The sequence below is a fragment of the Phascolarctos cinereus genome, unplaced genomic scaffold, assembly GCF_003287225.1.
Source record: "Phascolarctos cinereus isolate Bilbo 61053 unplaced genomic scaffold, phaCin_HiC Scaffold_5;HRSCAF=322, whole genome shotgun sequence".
Classification (NCBI taxonomy): domain Eukaryota; kingdom Metazoa; phylum Chordata; class Mammalia; order Diprotodontia; family Phascolarctidae; genus Phascolarctos; species Phascolarctos cinereus.
Genome location: NW_027555958.1, coordinates 274,315,334 through 274,338,479, shown reverse-complemented (window position 1 = coordinate 274,338,479; position 23,146 = coordinate 274,315,334). Strand labels below are relative to the sequence as shown.

The window sequence follows — 23,146 nt, the reverse complement described above, 5'->3', positions numbered from 1 at the left end:
GCCCTATAAATAAATCCAGCTAAAGACAGATACCAGTGATAGAATTAGTGAAAGTGAATTAAGGGAAGCATTTATCAAGCAGCTATGACTTACTAGGCACTTGGGATAAAAATACAAAAGGAAAAATTCTCTGCCTTCAACCTCACGTCCTAATTGGGAGTAGACCATACATATTATAGGGAATGGTAGTTAGGGAAAAGTTTTAGTCTGAAGAATCTCTAGGACAATGAATAGAACAGTTGATTGCCTTGCCTTTCCTGGAGGTAGTGGCAGTATTGATTTGATTCCACTACTCTTCTAAGGGGACTAGATACAGGGAGGGGAATGCAGTTATGTGCCCCAAAATGGAAAGTTGTCCAGGGTGGGTGATAGGTGAAGCATACTGTGGAGCAGGCTAGTTGTAATAGGGTAGGTAAGTTTATACTTACAAACCGCTGAAGACAGCTCAGCCCAAAGGGAGAGGTCAAAAACTAAATTAATCCCCCTAGGGAAGGAAACCTTTTAATTCAGTGCTTCTTTAGATAGGATCACTGGCCAGAAGGCCTAAGGATCTCTTGTTTCCTACATCTCTGGGCCTACTAGACTCTTTGTTAAGTATTTTTCTTTTCGAGGCCTGCTTCAAATGACCAGTTGGAATCATTTCATGACTTTGAATGGTCGTGAGAAGTAAGTTAGATATTTAGAAATAGAAAATAGATTTCCACACTATGGCTAGGTGGTACCTACAAAGCTGATTTTATACACACTTATTAAAGTTTTTAATTTCTTTGCAAGATCATTCTTATTAGGACAACCAAATAATAAGTAATTGAATGTCATTTCTAAATCCTTTAGCAAACACAAGAAATTAACAGAAAATAACACCAAAAATAAAACATTTTCCCCAAAAACAAACATGTACTAATTCTTTACCTAATACATCTTTATTAGAATTATCATTTTTGTTTTTTGAGAAATATTTTTATTGACTTTTTCTGATTTGAGTATCATAAAATGAAGATTTACCTGCATGTTTGTAAATATATTACAGAGTGTGGATTAACATATTTCAAGCTATGGGATCATTTTCACCATTATATCTAATTTTAACTCTTTACTTTGAAAATGTGGGTTATTTATATTTCATATCCCGTTTATGTAGTAACTGTGTAATGTGGGGACTGAGAAAGGGGCGAGGTGCAGCAAGGTCAGGATGAAAACAAGCATCCTTCATCATAAGAATTAGGCAGATCAAATCCATTTCTGTTCTGGCCAAAATGAGAGTTTAAATCCAATCTAGAAAGTTCACTGGGTCACTAAGTGCTCTGGCTTAGCTGAGGGCCAGTATTTACATCTGATAATGTTGTCTCTTTTTCCTCCCAGGCTCACAAGATGGCATGGCCTTTCCTAGAGCCAGTGGATCCTAATGATGCACCAGATTATTATGGTGTTATCAAGGAACCAATGGGTAAGTGCTTCAGTCAGATGGTGAACATTTTCCTTACTCTCTGCGAGAGAGGTTTTCAGATTTGTAAAAAGTGATCAGTCACATGCATTCCTTGTAACTGAAGCATTTCTCCTGAGTTGTACTTAAGTACTTAAATAAATGCAATACTGTCTACATAGAATAGATTGTAGCTTTCCTTATTTTTAAATGGCAGTGGTTCTGTAGCTATATCTGTTTTCAGATAAAACAGCATAATGCCAATGGAATCCAAGGCAGTTTCTTCCCACTGTCTTTTTTAAATTGGTATTAAAAAAAAAAGACCTCAGACTTGCTGTGTAAAATAATTGTACAGAACTCCTTCAAATAAGACCTTTCTGAAGATATGTCTTATTTAGCATTATGGATGAGATATTCACTCTTAAATTTAAATAATGGAATTGGATTATCTGTAGTTGAATTAGACATTTCAGATAGATTTGGGAAATTCGATGAAGTAAAGAGCACAGTGAATTTCTAAGTCAACAAAAGTCCTGGGACTTATTCTCACCAGCAGATAATATTCATAATGATCAGCATTATAATAGTTTCTGTATAATGAAAGAGACGGCTTTCACATTTTCTCACCTTAAAAGAAGAGATAGATAGTTGGTTATTACAGTACAATATTTCTTTGGACAAAATCTGTGATTTCATCAGTATGTGAGGAACTCCCAATGAGGAAACTCCTTTTACCAAAGCAAAACATTACTTCCCTGCAAAATAGAGTTTCATTTAATGTTTACAGATATCATGACAGTTGATAGAATTACAAAATAAACATTCAGAAGGAATTCTTATTGGTGAGGATGCCTTTATTTTCTTGGCCAAGGTAAAACAAAAAAGTTCACAATATGTCAATGCATTTACAAGACCCTGTCAAAGGTGCTTGTGTTTTAAGATGAAGACTGACTGGGTCCACCCTAAATTTATCTTACATAGCCTCACTTGGTCCTTCCTGCTGTTAGGCAGTACGACTCTACTATACCTCCCATATCAGCTCACTATCCTGCTCTCCAGCCCTTCCAAACTTTTTTATCCCTCATCAAACCTCCCAGAGCCTTCCTTCTCCCCACCCACCCATTCTCTCAGCTGAAATTTGCCGTATATTTCAATGAAAAAATTGAGGTCATTCAACAAGAAATATATCTTTTCTTCCTTTCTCCTCATCTCATGCTACCTAGATGTTTCCTGCCCCTATCTCCTCCTCACCTGTCTCAGATAATGAGGTGGCCCTTCTCCTTGCCAAGTCAAGCCTCTCTATGTGCACAAGTATGCCCAGTCCATCTTGTATTCTCCAGCAGATTGTCCACCTCATCAACCCTAGACACATATCTTCAATCTCTCCCTGTCTACTCCCCTCCCTAATGGCTACAAATGTGCATATGTCTGCCCTATCCTCAGAAAACCCTTACTTGATCCCTGTCCCCACAAAATAGCATCCCATGTTTCTCTTTGCTTTTGTCGTTAAACTCCCTTGAGAAGGTGCCTCCACTTTTTTTCTTCCCATTTTCTTCTTGGCTTCTGCCCTCACCGTTCAACTGAAACCGTTTTCTCCAAAGCTACTACTAACAGTCTCTTAATTGCCAGATTTAATGGCCTTTTCTCGGTGCTTATTCTGTTTGTTATTCCTCAGCATTCGACAACATTAGTCACCCTCTTCTCTTTGAAATACTTTCTTCTCTCTAGGTTTTTGTCACAGCTCTCTCTTCTGATTATCCTCCTATCTGAGCATTTCTCAGTCTCTTGCGCTGGATCTTCATCCAGGTCATATTTTGCTATAGATGGGTGTCCCACAGGGCTCTATCAGGAGCCCTCTTCTCTTTTCCCTCTGTTGTGCTTCACTTGGTTGTCTTACCAGTTCCCATGGATTCCGTTATCATCTCTGTACTAATATTTCTCAGATGTATTTATCTAACCCTAACACCTTTGTGCTAACCTGCAGGTTTGCATCCAACTGACTTGAATTGGATGTCCCAAAGACATCTTAAACTCAACATGTCTGTAACTGAATTCATTATCTTTTCCCTCATACCCCTTTCCCTTTTACTCTTTGAGGGCACCACCATTTTCCTGTTTGCCCAGGCTGGCAACCTAGGTGTCTTCCTCTGCTCCTCATTCTCTCATCCCTCATATACAATCTGTTGCCAGGCTCTGTCATAAAATAAAAACTTCCATAAAGTCTCTTGAATAGATTCCTCTCCTCTCCTCAGGGAGGCAGTGGTATTTCAGTTGAACTTTAAAGGATGGGTAAATATTTAGCAGTCTAAATTAGGGTGAGGCAGAAGACGTTCCAAAGACAGGGACCAGCATGAGCCAAAACATGAAGGCAGAAAAATTCCAAGGTATTTTGCGGGGAAGAGAGAACTCCACTTTTGCTGGCCTGTAGTAGATGTGGAGAAGAGTCTAAGAAAAGGTTGGGAAGGTGAGGTGGTGGCAGATTGCAGAGTGCCCTGAATACCAGACAGAGAGGCTGGACTTTATTCAAGCAGTGTGGAACTGCTGAAGTGTTTTGTTTTGGTTTTAATACAAGGGTGACTCATATAAAAAAGATGAATTTGGCCACGCTGTGAAGGATAGATAGAAGGGAGAGAGGAGGTGAAAAGACCAATTAAGATGGCATTAATTGTGGGGATAGTATTAAAAGACAGTGCCAGGGTTGCAACAGAGAGGAAGGAATAGGACTGCTGGACCTCACTCCTAGTCACTCATTCTTCTGACCATTTGGAACTCTCAAGGTCACATGGCCAGTCTACCATCCCTTCCCCTAAAATGAAAGAAGACACACTGAGTCAGGCAAAGAACAGAAGACCATATGTATAGGGCCACATGGTGCCCAAGGTCTCTCCTATTACAGTAATACCTCTCACTGGGATACCATCACTAAAGGAGTCAAGCCAAGAGAGAGGCTGAGGTCAACAAATGGCTTTTTGAAAGCACCCCTAGTTCTGGTTCTACCACTGCAGCCAAGCAAAGAGACTGATGTCCACCACCTGGCTAGAAGACTGCAAACAATTACAGAATGTCTGCACATGCTCCAAAGTCTGTCCAAGGCATTTCCATCAAAAATCATCAGGAAATTTTTCCATCTTTTCTATGTAGGCACTTGCATCAGTAGCACCCTGCTTATATGCCAGCACCCCCTGGGAAAAGAGGGAAAGAGGAGAATGGTTTATGCTGAGCAGATGCAAAAGATATTACAAAGGTAGATAGGATGGGATTTAGTAACCATTTGGACGTGATAACTACAATTTTTCACGTGAGAGCTTGTGTGGGTGATGATACCACTAATAAAATAATAAAGTCATAGGAGGAATAGGTTGGAGAAGAAAGATGCTAAACTCAGTTTTGATTATGTAAAATTTGAGGTACTAATGGAGAATCCAAGAGAAATTCTCTGGCAGATATTTGAAGATGCAGCAGAAGCAAGGTGAAAGATGAGGTTTTTTTGTTTGTTTAATAGAAGAGAATAGAATATCTTTGATAGTTGTGAGCAGGGGGAAAAGTTCTTAACCAGCTCTAACTTAGGAGAAACGATAAGAGAAAAAAAATATGAATTCAAGTGTATTCAGCATATAAGAGGAAAGATAAAGATTGGATGAACATTTCTAAGGAAAAAAAATATCACTTTGAACCTAGCAAATTGGCAAAGGTAATAAAATATAACAAAATTAAATGCTGACATACCTCTGGAAAAAATGACAGGCTAATACACTATTAATTTAGCAGTGACTTAGTTTAATCTTTTTGGAAAACAACGTGGAACTAAATGATAAAAGTTACAAAAATGTCTGTGCCCTTCAACCCTGTGATCCCACTATTAGATGTATACCTGTAGCACATTATTTACAGGGCAAGGGGGAGACTCAACTGAACAAAAATATTTTTATTTGTAATGGCAAAAAAACAAACCTGGGAATAATTTATGTGCCCAACATTTAGGGAATAATTGAATAAAGTAAAGCGTATTAAAAAAATAGAATGTTATCATACATGAATAAATGATGAATTGAAGAATTCAGAGAAATATGGGGGGATACATGAAGTCATTGAGAGTGAACCAAAGAGCTTCAAAACAACAGTATGTTTACTGAAATGAACATAAAGATAGCATTAAACAGCAATAAATTTCATATTGAATGTATAGGATAACTCTATTACTGCATCATTAAAGTTAATATGTATGGCATTTATTTCTTTAAACAATGAATAATGCGGGAGTTTGTTTTCCACTTCACATATTTGTAATGGGCTTTGTCTTTCTTATTTTCTTGGTAGATAAGAGAAGGGAAGAGGAAGGGAGAATTCAGAACTGAAAATAAAATTGGATTTTAAAAAATGAGTAAACAAGCGTATGGTTTCATGTATAATGATTCATAATTCTTGTGTTTGCGGAGCTTTTGGTACCTTTCTTTTTAATATTTTTAAATGCTTATATTTGTCAATGGCAGTTAAAATTAAACATTAATTTTATAAAGGAGACTTGTTCAGTTTAGCTGCAGATGAAGATTTTTATAAAGTCTTCCATGCACATGTGATGGTTGATTGCATGAGAGTGCCAAGCAAGCTGTGGGAGAGAAGAGGGGCAAGGACAGAACCCCTTTAAGGAGTGTTAAAGATTACAAGCAGTCATCAAAAGGAGAAGGAAAGGAATTTAACACTGTAATCATAAAACCCAGAGAACGAAGTGTTCATGAAGCTTAAGGACAGACAGAACACAGAAAGTAAGGAGAAAACAGTGTTAAATGCTGGCAGAATTCTGTTGTATTTGTCAGTTTGGTCATTAGGGACCTATTTCAATAAAAAGATGAGCGTGGAAGCCAGGATGCAAGAGATTAAGGAAAGACTATGTATAGACACATTTTTTAAAAAAAGTTTGACAGAGAAGTTCTGAGAAGTGGAAAAATGGACTTTTTCCTTAGATGATTTTAATCTTCTCAGCTAATTCGGACACTAAAATTCTCTGGCTCTTGCTTAGTATTTAAAATAGCTGAATATAAACCAATATATGAATATTGACAGTGGCAGCCAGATGGCACAATGGATAGAGTGCTGGGCCTGATATCAGGAAGACTGATCTTCCTGAGTTCAAATCTGGCCTCAGACAGCTGTGTGACCTTGGGCAAGCCATTTAGCCCTATTTGCCTCAGTTCCTCATCTATAAAATCAGCTGGAGAAGGAAATGGCAAACCACTCTAGTATCTCTTCCATGGAAACCCCAGATGGGGTCACGAAGAGTCGGACTCAACTTAAAACAACTGAACAGCACCAACATATGAATGTTGAAATCTTAAGTCTAACAAATGTGATTTTTAGCACTTTTTGCCCCCATTTTCTGCCACTCTGTCATCCTCATTGCAGAAGTAGAAGGAAGATGGACAAACATGGAAACAACCCTGTATTCTTCTTTGGCCGTGGCAACCCATCAGACGTAGAATTCATTCATTCACCAAATCACCTGCCTCCTGGTGATGAGCCATTCCATGCTTAGCTAGGCTACTCCCTGGAAAACAGGCATCATCTTTTGCTAAGAATTATAAACCTTCCTGTATCATAAAATGGATTAGAGCTTGCCCTCTACATGCTTAGCCTTCAAGAGCCCCAAGTTCCCACCTTGATGAGGTGTCGGAATCAGACTTTGTAGAAGTATATCTGAAGAGTGAGGTTAATTGCAGGACACTTGCTTTTCCCGATTTCTGACTTTCTTCACATCTTTTGAATGTATACTTCAGCATCCAAATACTTTTGGTTTGGGGTTTTTGTGTTATAAATAATTGTTTTCTCTTATAATCTTGTAGTTAGACCAGAATAAAGATCATGAAACAAACAACCTGATTTTTCTCCCCCTAATTTTACTTTTCCTCCCACATGTCCCACAACATGAATTTTGAACACTTTGTTTTCTCTCTGTGGCTATAGAAATCAAGAATACAGTTTTCAGGTCAGTGTGATTAACATTGAGCTTTGTGGAAAGGGGAGGAAAGCCTATGTCTGTGGCTCATTGATTTTAGAGGAACCTTCTCTGCAATCTAATAAATTTAAATTCTAGACCCCAATACACAAATTTCTGAAAGACAAGCTATCTTGAGAAAAGAAGCCCCTAGGAGTACAGGCAGGTTTGGTGATGGCGAGGAGTAGGTTCTTCTACTCCCACCACCACAGCTGGAGCAACCCCTGAACATCTCTGTTCATGTTCCAGAGCACAGATTTAAGAGAAAAAAATCTAAGTGTCTGAAATTAGTGTTGATACAAAAATTTATCTTCAGCTCAGAATGTTGGAAGAAGATGTGGAAGTAGCCATCAAGGTGGTGGTTTTTAGGAATGGGAGATAAAATACAATTCAACAATATTGCAAAGGCGCTTTTACAAAAGACGACTACAAGAAAATGATTGGAGTTGATTTTTTGAAGAAAAGAAGTCCCCTTTCCCTTTATATTTTCTCATGCTACTTGGGCAATAAATGTGTCACATTAAACCTGGAAGGAATGTTCAGGACCATATTTGGTAATACATTAAAAGCTTTCATATTCAGTTCTCTTAAAATAATATTTCATATTTTTATGTTTTTAAGATCTTGCCACTATGGAAGAAAGAATACAGAAACGGTATTACAAAAAGCTGACAGAATTTGTGGCAGATATGACCAAAATTTTTGATAACTGTCGTTACTACAATCCAAGTGACTCCCCATTTTACCAGTGTGCAGAAGTTCTTGAATCATTCTTTGTACAGAAATTAAAAGGATTCAAGGCAAGCAGGTAAGTTAAAAAAAAAAAAGCTAGTTTTTGCACTCTTTAATTTGTTCGTGCTCAGAATTTAATCAGCTCTTTTAAATACCAGGAGCTAGCCTCCCAAAGGAATTGGTTCCTAGGGCACTTTTTATTGAATATGGATTTTAAAGAATTTTATAAAGATATGCAGGTAACTACCAAATTTTAGTAGACCAACAAGTTTAGTGCTAGGAAATTACAAAGCTTCAGTTTGAGCTATTTTTAAATCAGGGGTGCATTCACCCCTAAATGTTCCTTCTTTTTTACTTTATAATTTTGATTCTGTTTAGCATTGCATTGTCTTTTAAGAATTGAAAACCTCACGGGAAATTTGGAGTTGGTAAATATTTTGGGGAAATTTTTCTAGCAGTTCTTTTCTGAATGGGAAAATAGACTGTAAAGAGTTTCCAAACCCTCGGTAAGAGCATAATCCAACATTTAGTATTGACCGTGTCCAATATACTAAATAAATAAAATTATATTACTTCAATCATACTATTTTTAATTCCTATTTTTTACAGTTCAGTTTTAGTAATTTCTATTAGAAAGCAGTTGTGCTTTCTAGTATCTAAAACTACCCTTTAGTAGCAGAATTGGGGAAATTTTGAATTGGTAACAGAAATAAAAAACCTAAATGTGGAAGCCTGTTGCAAGCACTACTTAATTTCATCTTACAGACAGCTATTCTAATTTCTATGAGAATGAGCAAAATTAAATTGGAAGTGAATGACCAATATTTAGAATTATAGGATTTTAGAATTGGAAAGACCAGGACCTTAGGGGTCATTTTGTTGAAACTCTTGCTCTAATTGTAGATTTCAGTGATTTTACCAAACTGCCATCTGCTGCCATTCCTCAACCTCCCCTCTTTTCATTTATGGTATCCAGCATTAAGTGTTTGCACATTATTTTCATTACTGCATTTTATTTGTTATGCTTCTTCATTTACACCACCCGTGTTTTTTCTTTTCTTACAGATTGTGATATCTTTAGTCTGAACTTTTTAACTGGAATCAGAGCTGGATGTTGGGGGTCACTCATTCTTTCATTGTACCATGTCATATACTTAATTCAAACCCTGCCTCCAGAAAGTTCAGATTAGTTAACAGAGTTTTTAAATGTTTTAAGATGTATCGCAGTAAGCAATCATTTCCTAGCAGCCATGTTGAACAATGTATTAAAAAAAATTATTGTAAATTCTGGGAATACTGTATTAAAAAAGTCTTGCAACATAAAGTCTGTTGGCTTAGTTAGTCCTGGAAACTCTGTACAGTATTTTCATCATACTAACTACAGTTGTGAATAAAACTGTGAAGTTTAGAAAGGAGATTGTCTGAATTTTTATTAGAAAAATGTGATTTTAATTACTGTTAAATGTGCTCTTTTTTTACATCTCAGATTTCCCCTACCCCCAACAACCCATATCAATGTAAATTAGTTTGTACATATTTTTTAACCACAATGATGATACTTCTTGTAAATGTCTTTTTCCCTATGGCTAAAAATTTTGTAACCTTTATTAGTAAAATATATTTTTAAGTCTTGGAATTTTCCAGAAAAAAAAATCATGTTTAGTGTACAGTAAAAAATTTTAATTCAGTAGGCTAAAAAAAAAATTTCTGAATGTCAAAAATAATTGTCTCCATAGTATTGGCTGCTTCCCCTCCGACTGATTAACCTTGGTTGGCATAGGCTTAGAGCCTCATTGTTCTCCAAAATGAAGGGTGCTTAATTGTTCCCTTTTTTCTGTATTCTGCAGGTCTCATAACAACAAACTGCAGTCTACAGCTTCTTAGAGTTCAGCGTGTTAACCTAATGCAAAACACAGCAAGAATCTGGTTATCTGAAAAGTTTAAAATTAAGAAGCCAGGATGTTTTTAGTCAGGTTCTCCTGACAAGACTTGACCTAAACTTCGTTTTTATTGGTCACAAAAGTCAAATTATATTCTTGGCCTGTTTTGTCCAGCGGACAAAGGAAAACAAAATCAACACCATATTCTTGTCAAGATCAAATTGTTTTACTATTGTGGCAGAAGCGAGAAAACTTTGTTTATTGAAAGAGAGAAAAAGAAAGCAAGAATAAGGATAAATGGGGTCAAGTTTTAACTCCATGGAAATGCCACGTCTGCTCTTCAGTGAAGAAGCTGGTTTAAAGTCACACAGAAAACTTTGACTGTATTTATTTATTGTTGCAAAAAAGACGCTTTTTTTATTGCTGCCCTCATTTGTCAGCTAATTATTTTTTCTTAAAAAAAAAAATCCAGCCCCGGTTACATGTAATCCATTCTGTATCTTATCATGATTCCTGTAGGTAAAAGTACAAGAGACCTCTAGATGTCTTTTCTTTCTATGAAAGGAGCTGCTATGTACACATGTGCACACACACACACACACACACACACACACACACACACATACACACAAAAAAACTGGGAATCAACAATGAGTTTATTGTTCATGCTAGATAAAAATTAAGCTTGCATAAAGGTTGGGCTAAGTGGTCATGGACTACAGACTCTGTTGCCTTGAATAAAACAGTACAATATGTCATTTACTCTGCACCAGACTGAAATGAGTAAAATCTATTTGAAGGTATCTTGTTTGTAAACATTTGTCAGATTCTAATTTTTTTCTTTTTGTATTAAAATTCAAAATATGGATGTATATGAAACAAAATAAATGGAGATAATTTTTCTCCCACAGATGGAAGTGTCTTTGAATGTGTGGTACTGATTGTAAGCTTTGGTGGGGTGGAAAGGGACTCCAAAAGGGCAATAAAGAACAGAAGAAACTAAATATGACTGTTTTCCCCAAGAAGGTGGCCCTGTCTTTTGTCATTCCCAATTCCTTATTACTTCAAAATAGTCAACAGGGGTGCCACACCTGCTGCATCAATGAATGCTTGAGGTCCATATAGTGGGAAGCAGAGTATCCCACAGGAATGAAAGACTGCTTACTTAAGTCTAGAATAGCTTGTGTTTGTGTTCTTCAGAGAAGGAAAGGTAGTATGAAAGTGAAATCAACTGAAGTTCTCCATGCAAGTTTCTCTTGCTTTTAATGATCTGTGCTTACACTGCATTTTTCTGCATTATATTAACAGCTGTTATGAAATCTGCTGCTTGGCTTATGTAGCCTTGCAAAAATATTACTAGGTTTTGCACTAATTCACATTAGCTTTGTCCTCCTAAGATCTGGAGTTTGCCTGAGAATTTTTTTAAAAGCCTTTCCCCAGGTTTAATATCACCCCCGCTATGCAAGCCCCTTTCCAGTTCTTAGTTTCCTGAAACTAAGTGTAAGACATAGCTATGGATCACAACTCTTTCTTATTACAGGCTCAGGTGTACAGGTTATTCTGGGGTTCATTTTATCTAATAATTATTAGACCAGTTTTTTGTTTGTTTATAACAGATGTCACTTAAAGAAAACTGTTCAATGTGAAAACAACGTTTATGCTTCTTAAAATAATTAAGATAAAAGTAGTTGCATTAAAGTTATGTTGTCTGACTTTTTTAATGCTACATATTGTATGCATTTGCTGATGCAAGAACCCTACGTTTTTAATGTTATGAAATTATTTTGCATCTCATCACATCACAGTATTTCTGTACTATTTATTCATATATATACATATATATATATATATAAAAATATATGGATTTAATCATTTAAAACTTGTTGCGGAAAGAACTTTCCTACCCGTAGGCAATAGATTGCTATGTTTTTAACAATTGTGGCAAACTCTAAAGAGTAATTTTTTGTACTTAATAGGACATTTCATCCTAGACAAATAAAGTAATGTTTTTGACATTGGATTTGGTGCAGTTTCTAATGAAACACTGTTGGTTGATTGCTGATGTAGTTTCTGTAGATGTTGGCAATAATGCCAAATTGTACATAACAAATTTTCATAGGAGTCCTCGGACTAGGAGTATATTACTGATAAATCTGTATTTAATGGTGTAAACGCCTTTTTTCTATTTTTTATATCATCATAGAATACATGGGCATTTTGTAGAATATGGAATTTATCAACTATATATAGAATTTTAGTCATTCCAAATTTTTGAAAAACATGCTTACCTAAAGAATCACAAGTAACTTCTTTCAAAAACTGCTTTTCTTATTGTACTTTGGGATGTATCCTTCCATCCAGCAAGATGTCCTGTAGATAATTTGCTTTCAGTCTTTGATGTAGTATAATGTAATGTACACTCAGAAATCCACGCTTGTGAGACCTATTTCTACTTATGACTTTGGGAGTTGTGAATATTCAATTTGTATGATTACAATTCCTTAATTAAATACTTCTGGTAAATGTTTTTCTTCCTCAGCTTTCAAGTTCAAAATCCTTCAAAGCATTTCATAAATACAGTTTTCATAGTTTTGATAAGGTTTCTTCTGCAAGCCCAAATTTGCAAGATTTGTATTTAGTTGATTGTCCTACAGGCAAAAAGTGGGGCAGGGGGAAGGGAAGAAGAGTTGGTTATGAGTTTTCAAAAAATGTTTTTCTAAAGATAAAAAAAACTACCTATATTTGAAATGGACTGGGGTTGATACTTAGAGACTCACTGGGTTTTGTGGGGTTTTTTCATTGTATTGCCCTCCTAGAATATAAAAATAAAATTTCTTTCCCTGACTTTCTCTCCTTTTCCATTTGGTAAGTCCAAGGTCTTGATATGTTTTGTGGTGCCAGAATCAACACAGCCATAATTTAAATTTTTCTGGGCATTAATAAAGTTAGTACTCCGGAGTTGGAGTCCATTGTGTGCCCATTAAGATGTTTGCAAAGCTATTGTCTGTGAACATTGAGTTTACAATCTTTAAAATAGGAGGGCAAGTATATAAAGGCAAGGCTATTTTAAGTATTTTAATGAAAAGCATCCTATATGAGAGTTTTCGGTGGTCTGAATATCGTGGAACCTTTGAGGGGCCATAATTTGGAAGACATGCTGGACTGATATCATTTGGGGCTTGGCAAGGATTTTTTTGGTTTGTTTTGACCTTTATTTCAAGGAGAAGTGTAGAATCAGTGGAAGAACATTGCAGTTTACCAAAGGCAATCCAAGCAGTTCAGTTTTGGGGCCCAGTTTTCTGGTCACTTGTAGTATCTGCCCAACATCATCCTACTTATAATGGATAAGTTCTACAGATTGTCCATCTGATGTCATAATCCAAACAAAAGACATTCTTATCTTGTAAATAAGCTAGAAGGATAATACAGGAGAGTCTAAATTTTGCCAGAGATGAACAGAAATTGAATCCATATCCAAATATATATCATTTGAATGAAATTTTGAGTGTTCTGTTGAAGAGGAAATACTTAGATCATCTTTAATTTTGTCAATGCCTTCCGCTAATACTGACAGCAGCTATCATTTAATAGATGGATGATCTTTTGACAGGTTCTGTGGCTGGAAATGAGACTCTCTGAACCCAACTAGGCTGGTCCTCTGACAGAAAACCTTACACCATTCGTCATCATTCCAATGGGAAATAAAATGCAATATGCAAAAAGAATAAGCTCTCGTTTTGTCTGTCTCTGAAATTAAAAAGGTGAAGAGAAAATTCTAAATTACTTTTATGCAATTTGTAGTTTGTGTGTATATGTACACCACATATATACATGTAGCTATGGGAATCACTTTTTTACCTATGTTGCTTCATCATAGTTGATTGCTCTATTTCACATTGGAAAGTGACTTCAAGGTGAATATGAATCATTAATTCCAGTAAAATGCTATGTTAGGATAGGAAACTGTTAAGAAATTATAGTGGAAAGAGTCCTGGCTCTGAAGTCAGAAGATTTGGGTTCAAATTGCACCCCTGAAATTGGCTGTGAGATCTTGGGCAAGTCAGAGCCCCCCTAGGCCTCAGCTTCCTCATCTTAAAGTGAGGGGTCAGACTGGATGACTTCTGGAGCTCTTTCCTACATCCATGATCCTGTAAAGATTTTCCTCAATCAATATATCGAGACAGTACTATTGAATATAACATGAAGGCTATTGAGTGTTTCATTGGTGACGGATATAAAGTGCTTTTTAGTTTTTGGAATATAAGCACATCCTTCAAAGAATATGGAAATAAAAAACAAAAGATTGAGAATAGGAATAAATTTAGTAATCCTTTTCCCAATAAATTTAGTCATCCTTTTCCACATCCTTTGTGTGCTAGGTTGAAGGAGGGTTGAGAGACTATAAGGCTTAAGCACTGGTTAAAATGAGTTAAGACCAACTTAGAATAAAAGGTTAGCAGAACCCTGTTGTTGTACAATTAACCTCTGCCATCTTACATGAGACCAAATCATGGTGTCAGTATTTATTGTCCTCCATATTTTGAGATCCTCTCACTCTTAAGGCATAGTCCTTAACAATGTTTGGATCCAGGCAGTTTAGACTCGATGCCTGACTCAATGCTCAGAGCTCATAGTGACCTTACAGATCATTTTACAGAAAGCAGACCGAGAGAGGTTCAGTCCAATTCAAGAAGCACTGCACATGTGCAAGGCATGGTGAGAAACATTGCGGATACAAAAAAAAGCAGGAAAATGGGTCCTGCCTTCAAGGGGTTTACATTCTTCTGAGAGATTCAATATACAGACATGGAAAAGGAAGATCATTTATAGAGGCAGATCAAGCTAACATCCAGGGGGATTAGGAAAGGCCCTCAGGAGGAAGAAGCTCCTAAGTTTATCCTTAAAAGAACATCAGAATTCTAAGAGAAGATGAACAGGGAGTATATTCCAAATGAGATGCAGTAGATTTGCTGCTGGAGAACCTGGGTTCAAATCCCAACCTTGGACTAGTCACAACCGTCTTGGGCCTCTCAATTCTTCATCCGCACTACCAAGGGTTGGACTAGATGACCTCTAGATGAGTCTGTTCCACTCAGCTGTGGCCCACAGTAAGGGAGATTCTCTGTGCAAAGCTATAACCATGGCAGATGGAATGCCAAGTTCTGGGTCCATCAAGTTACACAAGTTTGACTGAAGCATGGTGTTTCCAATAGAGAGTTATGTGAGATAAGGAAGTTTTAAAGTACCTATGATGGAGGCTTTAAAATCCCAGGCTGAGGAGTTTGCATTTTATCCCAGAGGTAGTAATAAGCCACTGAAGATTCTTGAGTAAGGAAGGAAATAGTGTAGTCAGAGTTGTGCTTTAGGGAGATAATTTTAGCAGCTGTTCAGAGAATGGATTAGCAAAGACTGGGAGTTGGAAAGCAAGTTGGAAGGTCCAGACAAGGTGAAGAGGGCCTAAATTAGGGTGTTGACTATGGAGACAGAAGAAAGAGATGTTGAAGAAGTAAAATAAGACTTGTCAACTAATTAGACATGGAGTGTGAGGAAGAGGAAATTGTCAAAGATGACTCCTAAGTGGTGAATCTGGGTAATTGGAAGGATGGTGGCACTTTTTCAACAAAAATAAGAGAGTTTGGAAGACACTGATATGGGGCAAAGGTAATGAATTCTGGTTTAGAAATGTAGAGTTTGAAATCTCAGTGGGACTTGTAGGTAATTAGTGATGCGAAACAGGGACTCAGGGTGGGGTGTGTGTTGTGTGTTGTGTGTGTGTGTGTGTGTGTGTGTGTGTGTGTGTGTGTGTGTGTGTGTGTGTGTGTGTGTGTGTGTGTTGTCCCAAAAGTCCTAGTGCAGTTTTAATATTTAAACTTCAGAAACATAAATGCAACAAACTTTCCAAAAGAATATTTAAAATTTGTTTACATTTATATACTTCTGCGAATTTTGAATAATTTTTTTTTAATTCTTAAGACAGAGCACCTTGTCGTTATGTGGAATTGTCGAGCACATGGAACAATTTCTGGATGATGTTTTCTCAGACCAGTAGATCATTAGAGGAAGTCTTTTTGCTTGGCCAACTTGTTTATCTCATCTGTCTCCAGTAGACATTTTCTTGCGGATTCACATCAAAACTGTCACGTATGCAACAAAACCTTTTTCTTTAAATGGCCTTAAGACTAAGTTAACAAATGCAATCCTTTGAGTCACTGAGCAAGTGATCAGAGTTTTACCAAATTCGAAAATTGACAGTAGTGCTGTGGAGCACAAGTTGAACATGACAAGAAACATTGATATTTTAAAATAACCTTTCAAATGTTTTCTGTAAGTTTGTATCATAGTTAGGGCACCTAGGTGGGCCTGGAGTCAGGATGAATCCTGTTGCTGAGTTCAAATTTGGCCTCATTTTCCTCATCTGTAAAATGAGCTGGAGAAGAAAATGGCAAACCACTCCAGTATTTTTGCCCAAGAAAGCCATAAATGGGATAATGAAGAGTCAGATACAACTGAAAAACAAATATGTATTTATACTCATAAAGTTATTAAAGAGTACTGCTATGCTAAGATTTTGGGTACATTATATATATGTATGTATATGTATGTGTGTGTATATATATATATACACACACACACATTTGGGAGTCATCAGTATGAATGAAGCCTAGAAGCTTAGCTCACCAAGACAAAAGAGAAGAGAGGCCTGGACCTGGTTTCATTCATACTGTGGTGCAGACATGGATGACTATCTGAATTAGAACCATTCACTGAAGCAGTCTGGGACTTTCCTCATTTAATTTTCTATATTTGGCACCAAAGACCTATCTTGATGACTGATTATGCAGTGCATTAGCACTAGTGAAGGGAATAGGGAAAAGATTCCACACAATACTTTTGTGTCCAAATGAGATTTATTAAAGAATGTACCGTGTGGCGAGCTCTACTATAGGCCTCAGGAGGTCTTCCAAATCTCTACCCATACTGAGATGGTAGAATGGTGGCTGCCAAGACAGTTTTCCAGCTTTCTGCTTTTGATGGAAAAAGTCCAACCTGTGATGGTGATTGATGGGAAGCAAAGTATTATCTATTACCTCTAGTTTCCTATCTGTGTTTTGGGATCATTGAGCACAGTTACTGGTTGAGGAGGATGAGAGCATGAGAATGGAATGTTTCCCATGCTGCTCTAGGTCAACTTCAAGAGGGATATGGAGGCTCTTATCTATGGTCTCAGGTGTCATGGGTGTGTTTGAGCCCAGATGGACACATCTATGAAGTTACATAACAGGGAAAACAGGGGGAAACCTCTGCTGGGTCTAGGGTTATAATCAAGGAAGAAATTAAATGGCATAGAGGGCTGGGACTTCAGTCAGAAAGACCTAAGTTCAAATCCAGCCTCAAACACTTACTAGCAGTGTGGCCCTAGGCAAGTCACTTAACCTCTGTTTCTTCAGTTTCCTCAATAATTCAGAAGTTTTCCTTCAGTTTCCCCTGCCTTGCAGGGTTGTTGTGAGGTTAAAATGAGATAATATTTATAAAATGCTTTGCACAGTGCCTGGCCCCTCACAGGTGTTATGTAAATGCTTTATTGCCTTCCCTTCTTTCCCCTTTCTAGGAAGTCCAGTAGGAGTGCTATGAGAGTGGCCTTGAGCCGCTCAAGTGAGAATCAAAGTGTCCCTGATGTTGGGGCTAGTGGCTTTTTCCGTTTGAGGTTCCACATGTGAAATCTAACTCAGATTCTATAAGGCAGAGGGGAATAACCTTCAAAAACACAAAATCCTAACACAAGAGGAAAAGTCTCAGTTCCCAATACCTCTTAATTCTAGTGCCTTCTCTCTGTTCATTATTTCCTATTTGTCTTATGTATAGCGTCTTCCTACATATGTGTTTGTTTTTTGTCTTCCCCATCAGACTGTGAGCTCCTTGAGGAGCCTCTTTTTATATCCCCAGTACTTAGCACATTGCCTCGTATATACTTGGTGCTTAATAAATGTTTATTGATGACTAAGATATGTATAAATGTGGGGGGGGAGTAATTGTGGGTACTGGTGTATATATACATATACATATGGGGATGGGTGTTGGTGTGTGTGTGTATATATATATGTGTGTGTGTGTGTGTGTATATATATATATATATATATATATATATATATATTTTTTTTTTACCCTAGCCAGCAATATCAATTGATTTATATTCCCCATAGGAAAGATGGCACATGCAGTCACCAGGTCCTAAGACCCAAACATATCCTTATACACGTCATAAGAAAGGTCATAGAAGCCACAAACCAGACAATCAATCCATCAATAAGCCTTTACTAAGTACCTACCATGTACCAAGTACTGCGTTAGGAGCTGGTAGGATATGAAGACAAAAGTGAAACCAGTCCCTGCCCTCAAGGAGCTTCCATTCTGTGGGGGAAGCAATATATTTTTATGTAAGTACATATGTATGTTATGTATGTATCCCAATAGATATGCATAGGTGCTATGAAATAAATTGCAGCATATATTTTAAGGGACCCTACAAATAATTCCGCAAAGGAGACTGAGGAAAGATTATTCAGACAGGAAAAATACTGGGAGAGACCAGTGTTACGAAAGGCAAGAGAAAAAGAAATGATCAACAGTGTCAAAAGCTACAGATGATTCGTCAAGGATATGGACTCAGGAAAAAAAAATTGGATTTAGCAATTTAGAGTGTTAGTTACCTTGAAGAAGGCTGTTTCAGGCAGGATCAGAAGCCAAATTTTAAGGTCTGAAAAGTGAGTAGGAGAAGAGGAAGTGAAGGTAATGAATGTAGATGGCTTTTTCTAGGTGTTTTGCTATGAAAGTGAGAAAGGGAAGCATGATATGGGATGTTAGCTTGTAAGAGATGACAGAATTTAGGATGGAGTTTGGGATGAGATGGCATGTTTGTAGGTAGCAAAAGAAAAAAAAAAGTTTAAATACTTATCCTAAGCAATGAATTGTGTATACTTATCTCCCCAGAGCCTAGCACAGTACATGGCATATGGTGGGCCATTAACATATATTTGACTGATTGATTTGGGGACCTGCAAAATATAAAAGAAGTTTCACATTTAATTTTTTGCCTAGTATATTTAATGCTAAAGAGGCAGGATGGTGAAGAGGGTCACCCTTGGAGTCAAAAAGAACTAGAATCCAGTCCTGCTTCTGAAAAATTTGCTTTGTGACCGTGACTAAATTACTTAACCTCTCAATACCCCAGAAAACTCTCTAAGACAATAGAACTGCCCATCAGTCAAAACTAGCAGAAGTTTCCCTGCATTGGGAGCTTCCCATACAGATGAAAATATTGGGGAATGCCCACTCTCCAAAAAATATATTGTTAAATGATGTTAATGATGTAGATAAATTATGCCATAAAATAGATGAGCTTTTTTAGTTCAATAAAAAGAAAATGTTTTCTGTGAATTATCTTTCCTAGAAAATCATAATGTTTAATTTAAAGCAGCAGAACACAGAGTAAAAAATAATTAACCCTAAAAAAATAAAGTGAATATGAAACAGTAACTTGTGGATCAAACAGGCCAATTATCACAGATCTATGAATCACAGCTTTGTACTATATTTGAATACCTGCAATTGGACTTAGAAAAATTTAGAAGCATTTATTCAGAACCAACAACATCCTCAGTATTAGCAGGGCTGGAAGGAATCCTTGATTGGCTTATGAGGGCTGAGCTCAAAGGGTTCCCAAGGAAGCACTGGGGGCCCAGTCTAGTGAAAGGCTAGGCTGAATGAAGGCAGATGCTCTTCAAGTCACTGAATCCCAGCAGAGCCAAGGTCTCCAAAAAGCTCTGGAAGGGGATTCAGATGCACTTGGTATGAGCTGCCCTTTGGATTTTCTCATCTCTTTTGCGGTTAAATCTTTTCACGTAACTGCTACTGCTCCTGAGCAATCCATCTCCAGGCCTTAGACGTCCTTGTAACACCTGCAGCAGAGCTGTGGAGAGCTGCCTTCTCTTGTGGTAGATGTGACCCATTACCTGCTGCCTAAAAAAGAACTAGAATATAAATGAGTCAGGCCGGATGTCAGCCGAGTGAAAGATGGTGGGAAAGAGAAGAGAATGTTGTAGAAGAAGCTGATGACGTGATTGATTTCTACTCTGTCAGTCAGATTCTCTTCTGAACCCATCCCAATATATTTTCCTTTTGCTAACAATGTTGTTTTTTTCTGGAAAGACTTACATGAACTGATGCAAAGTGAAGTGAGAAGAACCAGGAGACTATTGTACACAGTAAGATGTACAATATTTTGCAATGATCAACTGTGAATGACTTAGCTATTCTCAGCAATACTCTGATACAAGATGATTCCAAAGGACTTGTGATGAAAAAATGCTATCCACCTCCAAAGGAAAAACGGATGTAATCTCAATGCACATCAAAACATGCTATTTTCCACTTTTTTTTTTTCATGTTTTTTTTTCTTCTGGTCTGTGTCTTCTTTCACAACATGACTAACATGGAAATATGTTTTGCTTGATTGTAGATATATAACCTATATTGAACTGCTTACCATCTCAGGGAAGGGTGAGGGAAGGGAGGAAAGGAGAGAATTTAGAACTTAAAATTTAAAAAAAAAATGAATGACAAAAAATGTTACACATATAATTGGGGGAAATGTTATTCAAAAAAATAAAAAGTTTTTTTTAATGGTGGGGTTGTTTCTAGATTGCCCATCCCTGAAGTGAAAAAGAAACATCTGTGTGGATGGGCTTTAAATGGAATGTACTCTCAAGTATATTGTATTTTATAAAGATCCTGGCCATTTTTTAGTAACCAAAAAGTAGAGGAGAAAACGTGGAGTTGTCAATAGCCTGTAGTATTTGGATGTGGCTGTTCAAATCCAATTCTTGACAACTTAGAAGCTGTGTGATCCCTGGAAAGTCACTGAGTCTCTCTGTGGCGACCCTCTAAGTTCTACAAGTGGGTTTAGGGGAAAGGAATTCCTGCATCAACCATGTTTTCTCAGTGGACACGACAGAAAGAAGATTCTGAAGTTTCTCCCTTTCAGAATATTAAAATCTGGTATGAAGTAAGATATGCATACATACAAGGTTACCTTTGGGGAGCTTAATTACCAATTTTTAAGTCTGCATATGGCTTATTGCAGCTGGAAGAATCCAATACCAGCTCGTGAACTCGGAAGAAGTCATCTGGGGTGACATAGAGGCAGTGTGTCTTGTACAGCCCGTGACTGTTGACCAGCAGAGAGACCAGCTCATTGCCTTCACCAAGCACTTCTTAATCACAGACGATTCCATTCATTTCTATTTTCAAGATTTAAAAAAATAAAAGGTTTGAAGGGGGGAAAAAGCACAAAACTGATTTCTTTCTGCAATCCCAGATTTTTCAATGGCCTCAGCTGACCTGAGCTATCTGATAGTTGCCTCTCTTCTCCCCTTGGTTCTGCTGGAAGACTGGCCTATCTTGGCCTATCTTCACTTAAGCATGCACTTTCCCATCCTTGGAGGAGCATGGGGCTGAACTTGGAGTCAAGAAGACTCAGGTTTGAATACTTCCTCTAACACTGTTTAATTAGCTCTGTTACCCTGGGCAAGCTATTTCACTTCCCTATGCCCCAGTTTCTTATTCTGCACAAGAGGTAAATGCCCAGTAGTATCACAGGGTTGGTGTAAGACTCAAAACAGATTATGTATACTCCAGCTATAGAGCTGGAAGGGATCTCTGAGGCCCTCTACTTCAACCCCCTCATTTTACAAATGAGGAAACTGAGGCCCAGGGAATTTAAGTGACTTGCCCAAGGTCATAAAGGTAGCTATACATCAGAGCCATATTTGAACCCAGGTTCTCTGACTCTCACATCAATGTTCTTTCCATTTAACTATGCTGCCTCCACACTTCACACACAATGTAAATGCCAATTACTGTAATTCCTAAAAGCAAGATAATAGACTTCTATCAAATGCCAATTTAGTAGGGCTCTGCACTGAAATTCTAGATGTTTGTAATAGCCTTAAGGGTGACCAGGATTTGAGTGGTAGTAACCAAGTTACCAAATTTACTCATGCAATAGAATTCCTTTTCATACATATTCCATTTGCACCCAGTCTCACAGGTTTTCTCCATGTGGCCAATATCTAAAAGGAGAGAAGAGAAGGATTATAGAAACAAAGGTGGATGAAATTCTAGGCAGCTGGGTAGTGAATTATATGAAGTGTTAGACCTAGAGTCAGAAAGCCTTGAGTTCGAATCTCACCCCAGACATTCCATTTGCTTTGTGACCTGGGGCAAGTCCCTTAACCTCGGTTTCTTCATCTGTCAAATACTGCTAATAATACCATCTACCTCACAAAGTTCTTGTGATGTAAAGATAATACATATAAAGCACCATGCAAAACTCATTATTATCATCCTTCTATTTTTAAAACTGCCATTCTGTTTGCGTTTTATTCTGAAAAGTGACCATTTGAGTCACAACTAGATTTAAGAGAATGCTTCAAAAGCAAATCCTGCCAGATTCCTATGGTTTTAACTGCATTTAGATCACCATAGAGGGATGAGAGCTGGGGGGTCACTACAGTAGTGAAAACGTGGGCTTTTAAGCATCTCTAGGTTCACAGATCATCACAAATGCTGGTAATGCATCTGTGTTTGGAAGAAAAGGGGGAAGATTTTATCGATTGGTTCTTTGACAGTAGATAAGCCTGGGAAAAAATTATCCTTATAGACCAAAGAAGGGCAGCAAGGTACAGAAAACAACTAGGTACTGGAAATGAGACAGAACTTTGCCATTTACTAGCCATGTGGCCTGAGCTTAACCTAAAAGCTGGATGGGACCCATAAGCCCATCTAGTCCATTCCCCTCATCTTATTGAACTGAAGCTTGGAGATGAAAGTGACTTAACCAAGGTCACATAGCTAATTGATCAATCAATAAATAAACATTTATTAAGCCCCTGCTATGTGCCGGGCACTGTGCTAGGTGCTGGGGGATACAAAAAGAAGCAAAAGACAATTCATGAGCTCAAGAAGCTTACAATCTAATGGGGGAGACTAGAAGATCTACTGATTTTTTGCAGGGCTTCTTAAACTTTTTCTACTTGTGGCCCTTCTTCCCTGAGAAATTTTTAC

The 23,146-nt window shown here is 37.4% G+C and overlaps 1 protein-coding gene and 1 long non-coding RNA gene across 11 annotated transcripts in view; one reads left to right on the top strand and one right to left on the bottom strand.

The window, feature by feature from the left end:
- The window catches only part of BPTF (bromodomain PHD finger transcription factor), a 193,338-nt gene extending 182,404 nt beyond the window's left edge, over nucleotides 1-10,934 (top strand). For 9 of the 10 annotated variants that reach the window (XM_021000980.2, XM_078155881.1, XM_021000977.2 and 6 more), the window contains 3 exons: nucleotides 1,363-1,447; nucleotides 8,034-8,220; nucleotides 9,992-10,934. In XM_021000980.2, the coding sequence (XP_020856639.1) occupies nucleotides 1,363-1,447; nucleotides 8,034-8,220; nucleotides 9,992-10,028 (309 nt within the window). In that variant the 3' untranslated portion in view covers nucleotides 10,029-10,934. Of the gene's footprint in view, nucleotides 1-1,362; nucleotides 1,448-8,033; nucleotides 8,221-9,209 lie in introns of all 10 variants that reach the window. The other variant, XM_021000974.2, reaches the window with a different exon arrangement.
- An 8,707-nt stretch (nucleotides 10,935-19,641) lies between these two features.
- On the bottom strand, nucleotides 19,642-22,886 carry LOC110218185 (uncharacterized). The gene is made up of 2 exons (XR_013487176.1): nucleotides 22,069-22,886; nucleotides 19,642-21,321 (listed from the first exon to the last, which is right to left on the bottom strand). It is a non-coding gene; the product is annotated as an uncharacterized LOC110218185 (long non-coding RNA).
- Between the last annotated feature and the right edge of the window lie 260 nt (nucleotides 22,887-23,146).